We start from the raw sequence: 17,372 nt of genomic DNA, 5'->3' as shown, positions 1-17,372 counted from the left end.
GTACAGGGAATTTAAAAAAAAAAAAAAAAAGAGAAATCAAAATCTATATAAATTTAGAAAGACATAAAAAACACACAGAAATCTTCAGCAAGAGAGAATGTCTTTCAGAGTTACTGGCAATTAAGTATCCAGTGAAGATTCCTACTGAAGCTAGTAAAAGAGATCAATTGTCAGTATCATTCTTCCTCAGTGATCATGCCATTACAGGAGATTAGAATTTAACACAGTTTATATGCAAGCGGCTATCCAGTAGGCTAACCTTAGAAAGATTGTCTTTCATAGCTGAATGTCTTCTATCTCTAGAACATCAAAATTCAAATTAGTGGCATTCATTAATTTAAAAAAAAAATTGATCACATCAAGATATTTCATGCCTTCAGCCTTCAAACTATTCATCCTCATCTAGAAACTAATTAAAAAAAAAACCCCTGTAGGAAGCTGAAAGGAAACATTATTTGTACTTTCATCAGCAAGAGCCCATATTGCAGGAAATCATGATCTATTTTAACAGTTTTTCATGAAAACATATAGTCTTTTTAAGTCATGTGTGCATAAGTGCTCCAGAACACTGGTTTACAGCTTATTATGCTAAATGCAAGGCTCACAAGACTGCCTGCAACTAAATTCTGGGGTCACATAGAGCAGTCTGCCCAGAACCATGCCCCAATGGCAGTTTCAGTCAATAACTTTGCCAAACATGAATAAAACTTCAGCTGAAGTTTTCAATCTCAGTTTTCCATTTCTACTTATTTTTAGAAAACATTCAACTATTTCTAAGAATTAATTTTTGGCAAAAATTCTCGTTCACAAAAACTGCTAGAATTTTCAAACAAAAGTTTTGTAGCACCTCGAAGCTTTGAAGAGCAGACGTTATTTCAGTGGGTAAATGTTGTTTCAAAGCGTAAACACACAAGTATGTTTACACACCAATCTGTAAATTGGATTTTGTAAATCTGAAAAAGTTAATTTGAGATCCCTTAGACTTTAACAGTTAAATTCTTTAACATTCCATATGCACTGGGTATGCAGTGTCCTATTGAGAAGACTGAAGATTTTGATATGTTCTGATTATCAACCACACAGAGAAAGATGTAAGATTCACCTGCATGTATGAGGATTCATATGCATAACCGAAATAGGAGGAACTGATTCTTTGTAGTAATTTCTCTTTGGCACAGCTTACCCCTTACTTGCCTGCTTTCTTGTACTTTCACCCTCTTTTAAAGCAGCTGGTTCTGGGCAGTGCCAGTTCATTAGGATAAAAGACCAGGTTATTATTAGTCATAATCAACACTTCCCACAGTTGAACTCATTTACTAAGTTTGTCCAGATCACACAGTTTATAGGTCAGGGGGACATCTACTCCAAACTTCTGCTCAAAGTAGGCTCAGCCATGAGGTCAGAACAGGTTGCTCAGGGCTTCAGCCCAACAGGTCTTGAAAGCCTCCAAAGATGGAGACTGCACACCCTCTCTAGGGAACTTGTTTGGTTATATTCATGATGAAAAGGCTTTGGTTTTAATCAGCATTGTTGTTGGTGTGGTATCTAAAATAAGGACTTGGAAATGTTCTTTACCATCCACAGAACACAAAAGACTAGCTTACTGAACTAGACATGTGTGCTTGCTTTGGAAAGGCAAGTACTGTTTCTGCATTTTATCCTAAACTACAGTTCCCTATAACATTTTACCCTGCCCTGCCCTCCTCTGAATTCAGCAAGGTTATCGTATCTGAACCTTCTAAAAAGCTACAAACAGCTAACTGGAGGAATATTTTGAAGTAGAAGAATATTTGTAAAACCTTCTCCACAGAGACAGCAGTGGAACTATGAGATCTGGCTGACACACACATGCAATGTGTTGGATCAAGGAAATTTCTGCAAAGTTTAATTCTTGCTATGACTGGACTCAAATAGGCCCCTGGGCTGAATTGTCCACTGCATAGGCAATTCTCCTTCCTCTACATATCCTCCATGGCACACTTCCTCACTAAACTGCTAATCACCCAGATAACAAAGATCTTCAAGTACTATTGGATCCAACATGAATAAGAAATGTTACTGATTCTCTGGAAAAAAAAGAAGAGAAATGAAACAAACAAAAAAACACACCACTCTCAAAAAAACAACAAACCCTAGCATACAACACAACTCCCAAGGATCTTCAGTAGGAAGTAAAATAACTATGAAGCAATCATTCCCAGTAGTACAATTGTTGAAGATACAGACACTTCCACTACATGTAACTAGAAATCCTTGAAAGGTATCAGTTCTGCCTACAATGGGCTTGAGGATTTAAATAATTTAAGAAACTACGAGAGGCACAATCACTATGGAACAACAACTGAAACCTGAGACACTTGTCAGAACAGACAATTTTTCCCTGTCTGGAAGTAGCTATGGGACTGGCCACATGTTCCACCATTTCAAAGATAGAAAGACAGATGAAAAGAAGGAACGAACATCTACATTTTTCTTTACCTCTCAGCATTGATGTTAATTTCCAAGCCCAGTGACTAGTTCAGAGTTCTCCTGAAACAGTGTAACTCTGAACCTGTCAGAAATAAAGGAAGGGAATACTTCTTGTGACTCTAGGGTACAGAGTACAGTCTCTGATGACTTGGAGATTTGGTCATTCTTCCCTGCATGTAACTTCACACACCATCCAAAATCTGTGTATCGGGGTAGCCAAGAGAACAGGAAGAATAAAGACCGGGGCGGGGGGTGGGGGGGGGACGGGACCACAGAATCAGAGAATCATTAAGGTTGGAAAAGACCTCCAAGATCATCAAATCCAACCATCAATGCAACACCACCACACCCACTAAACCACATCCCTAAACCAGTTTCTGTCAACCCCGAATTGAGAAGCTCTGCTTGCTAATCCAAACAGACAAACTGTATATTGCCTCTATGGCACTGGGATAGTACTGGCCTGCAAAAGTCATGCTGTAGCTCCTGTAGTTCTAATGAGAAAACCGTATGCTAAAATAACATCTCATCAGTGCACAGCCTCTCTTACTGATGAGTGTAGTCTACACAATCATCTACTGAAAATCCCTACAAATGTTTTAAATGTCTCAATGAAGTCCAAGTCACTACTGTTGCTGCCAAATACATCCTTCAGGACATACTGGAAAGAAATTTTTGAGTCTGTTCTTGAGTCTGTATGCACAACTAACATAAATAATAAAAAGTATCAGCCCTTCTTATTTGTCCTTAAGCAGAGAGTTACCGAGCCAAAATTCCTTTCTGGGATAAGATTAATGTGCCACATGCTAACAATCAAAATTTGCATCACTGCTGATAAATAAAACAGCTATAGCCTGAAAAGTGGCACAGTATCTCCCTTACTCTAAATTGTTTTTGTCCATAGCTTAGCCCATTCTCTACCCATTGTTAGCTTATCTACTCATCCAATAATTATTATGTGGACTATAATTGTCAGTAATACAAAACCTCTCTCTTATCCAACTGTTTAATTATGTTTTTTCCAAGAATCTCCTTTTATCAATGAAGACGTCTCACTAAATTTACCCAGTCTTGGGTAAGAACAGTCAGTTGTATTCTTTTTGATCAACTGTGTCTTCCCTGTATTTATTGTAACATTTATAAACTCCCACTGTAATACCAGTTACAGACTTAGAAAAAATAAGTATGCCTAACAAAAGAGGAAGAGTTAATAAAATTTTAAAAGCTGACAATTTTTCACATAAAAATTATCTGTGCAGAAATTTAATTTAAAAAAATTCTTCCTAGTATTTATCATAAATTGAGAGCAAAAAGTTAGCATATTGCCGCCATCTCCAGTTGTGCTGTATACCTACTCAATTTTGACAAATACCTGAAAAATGTTTTAAATACATAGAAAAAAGTATAAAACCATGCAGATGTTAATAACTCTTCAAGACTTTGACTGTGAGAATTCCGTTAAAATGAATGCTGTTTACTTTGAGACAAACAAAGCTATCTGATCCTCCAAACATGAATGCCCATCTAGTTATTCTAGCAAAATTGTTCATCCTAGTATAAGAATGGATCAACTTACTGATCTACAAATAAAAAGGTATGTAACATTGCCACTGTTTTTACAACCTGAATTTTGAGTCGGTTCATTTTACATTAAAAATTATTTCAATTATTTCATTATTTTGTTCATGTATGAATGACTATTGGATACCATTTTCTTTGTATTTCTTTTGGTTTGTATTTGAAACATGCTTTATTGTTTTAGAGTTTACAAACAATAGCCTCTATTTAATACTCTCTTCCCATAAAAATTGGATTCATATCTGGCACATAACACAGTGGCAGACTGCTGAAGGGTTGTAATCTAAATCTTAAAACCAAAAACTTTGTATTAAAAAATCTCTGCCAAAGCAGAGGTATCTTAATAAGGATAATATTTTTTCCAATACAATGAAAAAACAAGATTTACAAGATGCTTTTGTATACAATTGCAGTCACAGTCATTACGCTCCACATAACATTAAAGAAAAAGGTATCAAAGAAAAAGGTATCAAAATAGTTCTATGTGAATGAAGCTGCAAAAAACAAGGAGAAGTTACGTGAGTTATTAAGTCTTACCTGACCAGTGTCCAGTGGTGGTACCTGATCTGTCAGTACATGTCTCGCTTACAGGCCTAAATACAGTCTCCCAGCCACCGGTAGCATAGCGCCAATTCTGAGACTCTAAAATGAGTGTTCGCTGAGTGCCATAAGCGATCATGAAGCAGTAGACTACATGATGAAGTTGACAACCATAGCCACAGCCTTTGTTGATATTACACACAAGTTTCTTAGCTTTGCTGCAATCCTTCGGGTTCTGTAAGGATGGATGAAAAAGTGAAGCTGAAGAGAAGATACACACAAAGGCATACTTTTTTCTGAACAACTGACAAATGTCATAAATCACACAAGTCATCCTGCTATACTACATCTCATATTAAAATGGATGAGTAAGCTTCAGCTCCATGAAAATTTTATGTGAATTCTTCACTGTGAACATGAACAGTTACTGAACATACTTCACTATCCTAATGTAAAATAGAATACCTTGAAGATTTTAAATTACTCTCTCATTTGTAAATCTGTCAGAATGAGCTAACATGGGACTCAGAGGTCACATTTCATCAACATGATTCTCAGTTTTGGAATGCTTTTTCCTTTGGCATTTTTCCAAGTTTGTTAGTTCTCTTTCAATGACCATGCATGTTATCCAACAAAAGAAAATTTCCACCTGTCTACAGTGCTTATTAATGGACTGTTTCCCAGACTAACTGACCACATACCAAATACAGAATATAAAACACTGAGCAGACTGATAAAACACAGTATTTTAATCCGCATGCACTCTCAATAAAATAATATACTATACTTCCACAATCCAAAAAAAAACCAACAAAGGAGGCAAATGTCTACATGATGTGAATGCTATGTTTGAAAGTACAAACTAAAAAATATTTTTAGTTATGTGGACAACATAATCTACAGAATTTTTTCTTTCTGTAAAATATAGTACTTTGCTGTACACATTCATACTTGCATGTCCCTAGACATACTTCTGCATTCCAAAAAGTTTTTTTTTTTTTAAATCTCTAGGATGGAAAGTTAGTTTTCAGTTACGCTGCGAGAATACTGATATTTGAGGGTCAATATAAATTCTGTTCCTCTCACATCTAAACAACTTTAAATAAAATTTTCTGTAAATTTGCAACAAATCAGGTCTTTCCAAAAAGCAACAATCACCATCTGGAGAACTGAGATCTCTCCATCAAGTGATCTTAAAGATAATCTGAATATGCTGTCCTAAAATACTTTATAAAAATTTTAATTTGTGCATTCAGTTGTGTAAAGGAGGGAAGAATAGTTCAGATCTGGAAAAAAAAGGAACAAACATCTGATTCAAAGTCTAACTAGCTATGAAAAACAATAAGTTAAATAAAATTTCCATTCCAAATTTTTGCTCCTCAGTCCCGTACTCTCGCTATCACAGATCTAATGGATGACTTGAGACTAAACCTAATAGGTATCTTTGAGACTATAACAAATCTTTTGTCTTTTAGGAGAGAAAGAGGGGTTTTCTAGTATTGTGTGCAAGTCCACAAAGAAAGAATTCCATGAAAAAAAATAGCTCCTCCCTAAATCTACAGACATATTTACACCATGCAATGAAGTGCAATGATAGCAGCTGCAAGTAGAATCATTTTCTGCTGTTAACCTTTACTGTGTAGAAAACTTAAGCTCAAAAAACAAAGAAAATAGTGTATAAAGTTGTGTTGCTATTTTAACTGAAATAATAATAAAAAAAAGAAGCCGCTTTCTGTCATTTAGAGAGTTGTCAAATGCAGACATTACTGTTCAGTTGTAGAAGTTGAAAATTTGTATTTCGTGTTTATCTGCTTTACTTATATTTTTGAAAGATGTGTCTAGATGTTTTAACTGCTACTTAACAATAATAATTCATGCTTTATACAGAGTACCTCAGAAGAGTTTTAATACCATTGTATAACGTACTATAACTAGATTGTAAAAAGAACTATTATGGCCAAAAGTAAACCCTTAGCAAAATGTATTTATCAGAAAGTAGGACATACGAGTGTGTCACAAGATATCAATTGACTTAGACAGAATTTTATTTATTTTTAAAATGAATTAATGATTTTGCAATATACTTTTGTTGAGACATTTAAAAAATCTTGATTTTAAAGAAAGCATGCAAAAAGAAACAATAGATACATTAGAGATGTCAACAGGGCCATAAAGCACGTTATTAAGTCTGTCTTCCCATTTTTTCCCACATAGCAAAAATTCTTATTGAATCTAACTTTTTCGTAACTACTTTGAAAGGGATAATCTCTGAGAATTGTTAGAAAATACCAATAGATAATGTTTTCTACACTTTCTGTTACCTTCAAATGCCTGTGTCCTCTTGAAAATGAAAGCATTTAATTGATGACATATTTGAAGTTGTGTAAACTTTGATAAGGTTGCCCTTCTAAGCTTCTTGCATGCAAATGCAAGTTTCATATAATAGCTTATTAACAATATCATGGAAATCGAATAGGAATCACATAAAGAAACGTAATTTGGTACCGTGAGGGCTTACCAATGTTAATATAATGCACTTACTTGGGTTTTAACATTTCTTGGCAACTTAACTGGAAAGTATATATATTAACAGGCTGCCCAGGGAAGTGGTCGAGTCACCATCCCTGGAGGCATTTAACAGACGTGTCAATGTGGTTCTTAGGGACATGGTTTAGTAGCGGATTTGGCAGTGCTAGGTTAATGGTTGGACTTGATAATCTTAAAGGTCTTTTCCAACCTAAACAATTCTATGATTCTAATACTAGTTTGTGACTTGAACAGAAAGCTAGTTCAGCTGATTTCTTTATGACTGTGGTTTTTTCAAATTGCTATATTCAAATTTTAAGACAAGGCAGTATTTGAGGTTAAATTATTTATTGATAACTTAAAAGAAAAAAAAAAGGAAGTAGAGATACTTAGATATATTGCAGTTTTAACTGGGATTTCCTGAAAAAGGTGTAATTAATAATCATCGAGAAAGAAGAAAAAATACAATCACATTGCATGCATCAGAATAGCTTGTGTGCTTATAAGCCAAAACTGCCAATCAAAGCAACCCATAAAAGTATTGAGTTGATAAAGGATAACAACAGTCAATTTCAAATTCAGTGAAGACTGACAGAAGATTTTTCCTCCTGGCATAAAGTCACAGAAAAGGATTATAAATCTCTGATTTGAGTGAGCAGTGCACTCTGTTCTCATCCCTAACTACACTGCTCATCACAGACTCTTGTATCCAATTGAGTTGTCTACATAATCAAGAGAGGGATGGATGTGACCTCCAGGATTGTCAAGCCATGTAACGTAACAGTCATACAACTGCATTAAAAAACAAACAAACAAAACCCACATAAACACCCCAACAAACAAACCCAACCAACGAACCACACAAAACATACTTCAATATGTAGAAGATTAGATTATCAATCCATGCCAGAGTTCACACCTTTTTTTTTTCTGAAAATTACTTACATGAACACTGCAACTGAAAATAGTAACAAATTTTCAGAACTGTAAAATGGTTAAAATTATGTATTTCTGTGGAAGACAAGGTTACATGTCACCTAAAATAAAAGTGGATTTTTGTAACTGGCAAAACTGATTTGGTGGTCTTTCATCACCAATAACATAGGCATACACTGTTGCTCTCACAAAATTCAGTGTTTCCAACTAAACTGATACAGTTAAACTCTCACCCAAATAAAGGCAGTATCGCATTACTTCCTACTTGGAAGCACTGGCAGATTCCAGCTCCATCTTCCCTTAAGAAGTTTTACAGTCCTTTAGGCTGCAAATGACCTCTCCTGCCTAGGTTACAAGGAAAGTAGTATACCCAGGTTTTCTCTGCAAGAAACATAATTCCCTAATTCTTCCGTAGTACGTGACAACCTTTGTGATGAGGTACGCAGGCCATATGAGTGTAGCAGAGTTACAGAAGTCTGGCTGACAACTCCTTTACTAATGGAGCTGGGAAATCACGTATTGCATTGCAGACCTACAAAACTGCATTAGTAATGAGAGAAATAGTAGTGTTTAGTCTTGGATTTAATTAACATCCATTGGTTTGCCTGTTTGAAGGAATATCCTTGAATGGCTTCTTCTGAATAACTGACTTGGGTAGCTACTTTATCTTCATAAGACATTTAAAATTGTTTTCCTGCATCCATTTAAAAACTATTTTAACTGAGACATACCAAACAGGAACCACTAGCCTTTACATAAAATTATTTAGAAGTTATTTTTAGTACCTATGGTTCACCAAAGGAATGCTGCCACTATAAATCTTTACAAGACGACTAATGAGACTGAAGCAGATTCTGTGCTATTATGACTGACTGCCCCAAATATGTAAGCCTTGTTAAATTCAACCTTAAACTTAATTCGGCAAAAGCAGCACAGTACGAGTCTTGTATTGAAGTATGTCTTCTTTGGAAGAGACTAGACTGTCATTCCCTACTCAAGTTCTCCAGGGTACTCAAGATTTTGTAGACCTCTATGTATCACATCCCCTTCTCAGTTCTCTTAGGAGACTGAAATCTTCATCTATTCTAGTCTTTACTCTCAGAGATACCAGGCTCATGTATTTGATCATTCACATTACTTTCCCCTTCAAGTTTTCTGGTTTTATTATATCCTTTCTGACACTAAGGGACTAGAACTGCAGAGTCAATCCTTGATGCAGATGCATTGTTTAAATACTGTTGAGCACTGAAATGATACTTTCACAGAATTATCTCTGGTAACTCCAAGATCTTGTTACTCAATGGTATTAGTCAACTGCAAATGTGTATGTGTGTTAAAGACTGTCTTCCCCCATGTACCTAACTCAAAATTCAGTGCAGATGACTGTAATCTACAATTTCAATATCCAGTCAAAGATAACATGACTGGAGTATGAGCTAATAGCATAAAATTCTTCTGCAACTGTTAGTCTCCAGCTGTTTAGCACAAAGTTTGCAGAATATTGATGGTGTTAAAGCCAGATATTTTAAATAAATTGTTTAAAATGCAACAATTTTTTTGTCTTAATTTTCTCTCTCTAATTAAAACAAAAACAACAAAAAAAGAGACTGAAATTCTGCAAGTATTAAAATAAATCAGTATTGTCTTGTAAAAAACCTGAAAACCTGGAAAAAGTTTTGAGGGGCAATTATAGCTATAGTGGGAAATACTTATTACTGAGTGGGTATTTATTTTTCCCTTAAACAAACAGCAATATTTTAAATGGAACCATCAGGAAGAATGGTGAGAACAGACCGTATCTCTGTTCACATATTAATTCTACACACTAAACAAAAGAATCAATAGGTATAATGCTCTCTAGCACATTATTTGTACCGTGAGTTCATTTTTGTTTCTTATTCCTATTGGGTGACTTGAGTACTCTTGAGTAAAATGAAAACACCACAGTATTTTCTTAATGTAATGTGTGGCTCCAAAATTACAGTTTGTGGTATTTTTACAATCAGATTACTAGCATACAACAATAGCAACAAAAATCAAATAAAAACAAAATTGTTAGAAACATGATAATTTGAAACATATAAACATAGGCAAAATCTATAGTAGTAAATCAAATGTGCCTGAGACTTATTCTAGATGGCACAGAAAAGGCTGCATCCATGCTATTAAACTTTCTAAACCTCTTAAAACAGGGTAGCCACACACAGCAGATTTATGAAGAGTGTCTTGTGCTAAGTCTCAAACACAGCCAAAGAATTGTTTGGGAGAAAACTACTTGATGTGAGTCAAAAGCATGCCAGGAACTGTTCTAACAATTTAACAGCATAGAATATTATGTTCCAGTGCCTGGGAACATTCCCTGCCATTGTTTGACTACAGTAAAAATAGTCTTAGGAATATTTCCAAGTCCCCATCTTCCACGTCTCTCGGTGCTCAAAGAACCGTCTTCTCCAGGGCTCTTGGTTAGCCTGTTCAGAGTCAATAGGATCAGATGGGAAAGGTGTCAGAAGTGCTGCTTCAACACCTCATCACCTTCCACCGTTTTCAAATGTGCCGTTAGCCATCAAAACACATGACAAACTGGCAAAAGTAAATTCTGCTGTTTAACATACATTTTACTGTAAGACAAATGACTGTGTTGAAAAATCTGCATTAAGAAAATGTTAAACTGATGATGCTGTAGAAAAGAACGTAACAAGGTAACAATAACCATCTGTTAGATGCTATATTTTTAGGCCTTACTAGTCTGTCAGTAAACCTGAATCTGAGACAATGTTCTGTTCAATGACTTCCCCTTAGATATAGACAACCACGACTGTCATTATCTCCTTTCAATTCTGTTGACCACTAGAGGCACTGATTCATTTATAATTAAATGAGTGAGGGTATGTAAGTCAAATGATTGAAGTTTAACAAAATTAATAATAGACCGTTGTCAAGTTTAAGACAACTAGAAGACATAGCCAAAGTGTGTCAATATTATGAATTCATAACCATAAATCTTGACTGGAGCTATACTACCTAAGTAAGCAAGTAGCACTTGTGGCCAGGAACACATCTCAATTAAGCTTAAGGATATGGCCTTTTTCAACTGTTTGCCTTGCCAGTATCTAATCTTGCCTTTAACATTTCAAGATGAGACTATTAAAGTGTGCTATTCCTAGGTCTACTTCTTAAATCTATTCAGAAACTAGAACTGGCATTCATGACATTTTTCTCTTTGAGTAAGTGACTTATCAGGATTCTATACATTTGGAGGAAATGCCAAAAAGCTTTCAAATAAACCTAAGGACGCTGAGTCTACCACAAGAAAACTGAAGTGCTACAAGGTCTGCCCACTAAAGAAATCATCTCTTCTTCCAGAACAAGTGCCCATACAGACACATAGGTGAAGTCCTTCAGCTAGTGTTCTCTTTCCCCATAAAAAAAGTAAATGCTGATGAAGAATTTTCTATGAGATTTTTTCCACTCTGGAATTTACTTTTATCTTTGTTTCAAATTAGTTTGAATTTATCAACACCAACAGCACACTACGACTGCCACAACACACTACAATTTGTTTCTCATGCGTGATGTGGAATAACTGGGAAAAGATATAATACATTAGATTTGAATTATTGAAGGATACAAGTTTACACTTTTCAAGACTTACAGTTGTGAAGGGTACATCCCTTTGCACATATGCAGAGTGCCCAGAGCCTTTTTTGTTGTTGTTGTTGCTGTTGTCATTTTAAGCATGAGTATTTTGATTAAAGATATATATCATTAATTTTAATGGGAGGGAAAGAAAGAGGATTTAAATACACTTTGAGACAGAAAAATTTAAGTGACACATTAAATCACCGAAAATACTGGGAAATCCAGAAACCTCAGAATAAAGTCTTGTAAGCCACTTTCTTTTCTTTGCATACATACACAATCCCAACTAAATAGTATGAATATGGCAAATTATTACTGTTATAATTGATGATGTTGAGTACTTAGTAACCTTTCTCACCTGCTTATATTTTTAACCTTCAAAGTTGAACAAAATGTTTTGATTTTTTTAAAAATTGGAGGCAAAAATATTCTGCTATTGGGAGACTGCATGCTGAATCACAAACTTCCTAAAATAAATAGAACAAAAATAAGCACAAAAGGAAAGGGGAAGAAAACAAACTGCTGCTTTCATAATCATTTACTCACTGTACCACTTCCAGAATACACAGTACTATAGGAGGCCTTGTCTGACTTCTCCTGCACATTCTCTTCAATAGTTTAATAATGAATATCTCTGAAAATAAGGTCTTTTGCTTAAATGTAAGCTTCTAGCTTTTTAAGTGTTGCTCTAGCTACAGGGAACTAGCTAAATGTAGCCTCATTAAATCAAATTTATGGTAATGCCATCCAAATGAAGTAGCAGTCATCACTATTCACAATCATTCAGCTAAATGATTTCCCAGGGAGATGTCCCAAAATAATGCAGCTGTCACTGTTCAACATGTACCAGAAAGAAAACTATACGGTACTTTTATTCTTCACAAAAAAAAATTACAAATATGTTCCAAATAGTTCTTTTTGGCATGGAGTTGGGGGGCAAAGGCTGTTGAATTCTTTATTTTATTTTATTTTTTAATACAGTTATATTATGAATAGAGGTGTATATGTGTAATTTCAGACTACAGTCTGCTTTACATTGCATACTTACAGTCAGCCCTGTACCCTTCAAAATCCTGAAACCCACACCAGTAAGTCAGTCAACTTGACTTTCAAATGTGTAGTCACAGACATATTCCAGTTTTGGATCATTACTTGCAACAATCATTCAAGATAGGAGATATTTTAATCTTTAGAAGGGTTCCAAAAACTTATGTCTGGCTTACAGGCATGTAGGCAAGAGATTGCATCCTCGGTTTTTTTCAGATAGAAGAATGAGAACAAAAAGGAAAAGAGAGAGGGTAGTTATTGTAAATGTGAATGACTCTTCTCAAAGACTGCAACTACTCATGAGAAAAAATATTTTCTATCTTTGAAGAGTTGGCTAGGTTTCCAACCCAACTTTGGGCAATGTTGCACATATGGAGAATTACCATGCTTTGGGGTTTGACTCTTAGGTGAATGATGGTAATAGTGTACACCTGGAGGTAAATGATCATCCATAAACATATGTAGGTACTAAACCATCCTATCCACAGTTTCTTGCTACAGTGTAATTTTTTCTGATTTTTTTTTTTTTTTGTCTTTTAGCAAACAACCTTCAAAGAAACAAAAGTAGTCATGGAGTAAGGGACAAACTACAGTCAAAGATCAAAACCAGATTATAAAAAGGAGCAAGAAATGGCAAAAACACAGAGGAACAGCCTGTAGTTATCTTAGCGGGACTAGTACTTTCATGCATGAAGAAGAAGAACTGGTAAAAAGCAAAGCCATTAAATTAAATGTCTAAGAAATTTTAAATTAGTCAAGTCTAGAGAAGATTGTCATGAATACCAGAAGAAATTAACCAAAGCAAGCATGACTCATGAAAAGTGAAATTTTGTATAAATACAAAAATATTCAAGTTTCAAAATTCAGCTGAATTAAAAATCTCAGGCATCATTTTCTATAGCTCCATAGTGACATGAACTCAAGGGAGACCTTTTATTAGCTAAGTAATTCCTTAGACTGCATAAAAAACAAGGTAAAAAAAACCCCAAACATATTTTGGTGCTATTCTATAAATCAATAGCCTGCTGTCATTTGTCAACTAGTAGATGCTCACTTCTAATAGCCTGGTGAAGAATTAGTGTTAAGGGAAGACATCAGGAAGAAAAAATGAAAGGTATCATAAATTCTCACACATGAAGAATGATTGAAAATTTTAGGTATGTTTAGTCTGAAAAGAGATTAATAGAAAGAAACACAGTAAGCATATGAAAGAAAGAACAGTTTATGAGAGAAGGCTCATCACATATTTCTGTGAGAGAAGGCTCATCACATATTTCTATTTCACATTTTAGTACAACAAAAACCGAGCATCCAATACAGCTAAAACGTTTCAACTAACCTTAAAGACATATAGAATACACAGTGTAATATTATTTGTTCATAAAACACCCAAATAATTTTTAATGTGTTGCTGCATATTTGTTAAATCCAAGAATTTATTGCTACTTTTGATGACCTGCACAGTTATAATGCTAAAAATATCAACATTTATCAAAGCTAGAATTACAGTTTTTGGAAAATACGTATCACCATTCTTCAACTTAAACTCAAAGACAATTACTGAGGAAACACATGTCCCTTCTGTGTTGTTTCTAGATCCTTCCATGTGAAACACTCATATGGAATTTGATATGCAGCAGTAATACAGTTATATGTTTCTAATTTCTATAATCTACCAGTGATGACTTATTAAAAACAAAAAACAATGTAATTGTAGAAAATACTAGAAATTTTTAAAAATAAAAGAAAAAAATGAGGGAAATACTGATTTTCTTACGTGTTTCTCAGTGTTACAAGATAAATCCATAATGATTGATTTTACATTTTAAATGCGTAGATATGAAAAAAAGTTCAGTTCTTCCCGTGACAGAAATTTTATTATTGATTGCTTTTTTAAAAAACTATACATAAAACAGAAACAAAAATGGCCTGTATGATGGAAATTGAGCCAAGTATGTTAGACCTAATTCTAATTCTGAACCTAATGCTACAACTTTCTGTAAATCACCTGCTCATGCTCATCATCAGGTTTTCTTCTCAAGATAATGAGGATAAAGATAGTTACTTTTCTTAGAAATGCCTAAGGATATAATACACTTTCTGAAAGGCTTTAACTAGTTGTGCTACAAATATGAAATATTAGGATTCTATATGTGTTTTGACTTGGCACTGGTTTCATTTTTAATATTGTTTCTATGTTTTTTTAAAATGAGAATAAATTACCTCTATAGAGAGAAAGCCCTTTATCATAGACTATACACATCTAAATAAATTTTAGGAGGAGCTAATTGTGCTCCCATAGCTCTTCGTTCAGTAAGCAAATTTATTTCAAATTCACTAGAAAACAATGTAAGCGTTTGTTTAATGCTTCAATTTTGAGCTTCTGTTCTCCTAAACTCCCTTTACTTTTGTTATTCGCTGTACATACTTGGAGCTCCTAGTCTTGAACTAAGGCCCTGAACACTGTAAAACGTACAATAGGAAGACAATCACTCTCCAGAAACGTATAGATCTTAGATAAGACAATAAATTGATATCGTGAAAAAAGAAAAAAGTAGAGAAAGGCCATATTTATCACCATGAAAAGTAGTTACAGTACACCATTGCCAAACAGTGACATCAAAAATGAAAGAATGAGGAACAGTTCTCAAGGAGTTAAAGGAAGACAATAAAGTGATGTTTCCTGCATAATTTACAGGGAGTTTTTTCCATGAAAGGTTGTCTTTTTTTATTTAACAAGCAACAAATACATAGTTTGGTCACAGAAGAGAAGGTTCCAATAGCGGAACTGTGAAATGTGAAATAATGAAAATCTGAGAAACAAATTCAGCTATTTACATACAGAAAAGATCAGGCATTAGGGACGATCATATAAAACAGAGCAGTGAGGTGCACACATGCAAGGAAAAACAAACCAAGTACAAATAAAACAGACTACATCAAATATCTTTTTGCTCACTATATAAATAGCTGCATGCATTCATACATGAATAAAAGTCCCAAAATCTTCAGATAAAGTTTTGTTTAAATTCTATAGACACACAGAAGCACATACATTAAAAAGGCTTTATGCACTCACAAATACGAGCATCTATGAGAAATCTCACACAACTGTTGAAACAGTCTAGGACTGGACAATATACTATATACTACTTCAATTCTGCATACTCATATTTTTAAAAATGGGCTGCTTGTTCAGAAGTTTCATAGAAGGACTTTGATATTTCTATGTCTAACACTGTATAAACATATGTATGCATTGTGATACTCTAAAGAATCAAAAATAGAAACCAGAGACTTGTCTTTTATAATAAAGCAAAGAATCCAAACAGGTAAGTGCAGCCCAGTGAAAACCACGGACAAACAAACAAAAAAACCCCCAAGAAACCCACCCAAAAAAAAAGATCTGCTTGAAATACTATCATTCCATATACACATAAAATACTGTTTGAAACAGTTCTAATTTCTTTCATATGTAATTCATTCATATACAAACATTCACTTAAAACTGTCATGTAATTAATCTACTACAAGGGTATAGCTAAGTGCTATATATATATTTGAAAATAAATAAATAAATGTTTACCTTGATTTAAAAGCTCTACCCTCTTACCTGTAGATAAGTTATTCTCCTCTGCACCAAATCTGTTAGATCTTTGGCCTCTTTTTCTCGCCAGTCTCCTGCTCCATCTGTTTGACTGAGGTAGTACAAGTCGGTCATTATTGACCTGTAAACAACAATGGAAAACAATCTGAAAAAAATGGGAAACAATCTCAACATTACTAAATTGGAGGATTAGATGAAATCAAAGACAAATTAAACAGATACTTCAATTCTAGCCTCAAAAACAGTTTCTTCATGCCACCTCCTACCCCACAATCCAAACAGTAGCCAAGAAAGACTGTGTCCTCCATTTAACGTATGTTCCATACCCATGAGTAATTATAGCACCAGACAGTAGATGGGTCAGAAAAACGGCTATAAAGCATTTGTTTCTGATATGTGCTAAAGGAAACGAAAAAGAAAAAATAGTTCCGTGCTGGATACATTATCCAGTGGCCCCAGATGAAAGTGCAACACTGATTCCTACAGTAGCTTCTATTGTAACACATTGTTACTTTGCCTCCTACAATCATCTTACTACGCTTGTACAGAATACAATATTACAAATGTCTTTAGCAGAGGTACAACAGTAATCCTTCTATTTTTATTACTGAAAACTAACTACAGATTATTATTACAAGGTCTAGTAAATAGTATTTTCTATGGCATGTTGCTCCTTCTGACTCTGGAAGAAGGAAGCGTTCTGCCTGCTTAGAATGACTGCGTGCTACTAATACCCAAATGGAAAAAAAATAAAAAAACAAGAAATTCAAAACAGACTCATGGCCATATAAGTCTAGACTACAAAACATTAACTTTAAGGCACTATCAAATATTAAATTGAGGTTCTCTAATACACTAGAGATTCTCTTCTTAGGGTTATCACATTTCAGTGGCCACATAAGAGGATAAAGAACTCTGTGTCATGAGAAGAAAAATGGTATATGACATTTATTTTCTGAGATTAGCCAGGAATTTTGTGAAAAACAGCCTAAACAGTAACACCCAGGAAAAGATTTTTTTATATCTGTGG

At 34.4% G+C, this 17,372-nt stretch overlaps 1 protein-coding gene across 2 annotated transcripts in view; it reads right to left on the bottom strand.

The window, feature by feature from the left end:
• FUT8 (fucosyltransferase 8 (alpha (1,6) fucosyltransferase)) overlaps nucleotides 1–17,372 on the bottom strand; it is a 66,775-nt gene that overhangs the window by 33,988 nt on the left and 15,415 nt on the right. For both annotated transcript variants that reach the window (XM_009576656.1, XM_009576657.1), the window contains exons 4-5: nucleotides 16,349–16,463; nucleotides 4,585–4,822 (exon numbers count right to left, since the gene is read on the bottom strand). In XM_009576656.1, the coding sequence (XP_009574951.1) occupies nucleotides 4,585–4,822; nucleotides 16,349–16,463 (353 nt within the window). The remainder of the gene's footprint in view (nucleotides 1–4,584; nucleotides 4,823–16,348; nucleotides 16,464–17,372) is intronic.

Source organism: Fulmarus glacialis, unplaced genomic scaffold (genome assembly GCF_000690835.1).
Source record: "Fulmarus glacialis isolate BGI_N327 unplaced genomic scaffold, ASM69083v1 scaffold16224, whole genome shotgun sequence".
In the NCBI taxonomy this organism is placed as follows: Eukaryota; Metazoa; Chordata; class Aves; order Procellariiformes; family Procellariidae; genus Fulmarus; species Fulmarus glacialis.
The sequence above is the reverse complement of the archived record's forward strand: the minus strand, read 5'-3'. Positions and strand labels throughout refer to the sequence as shown.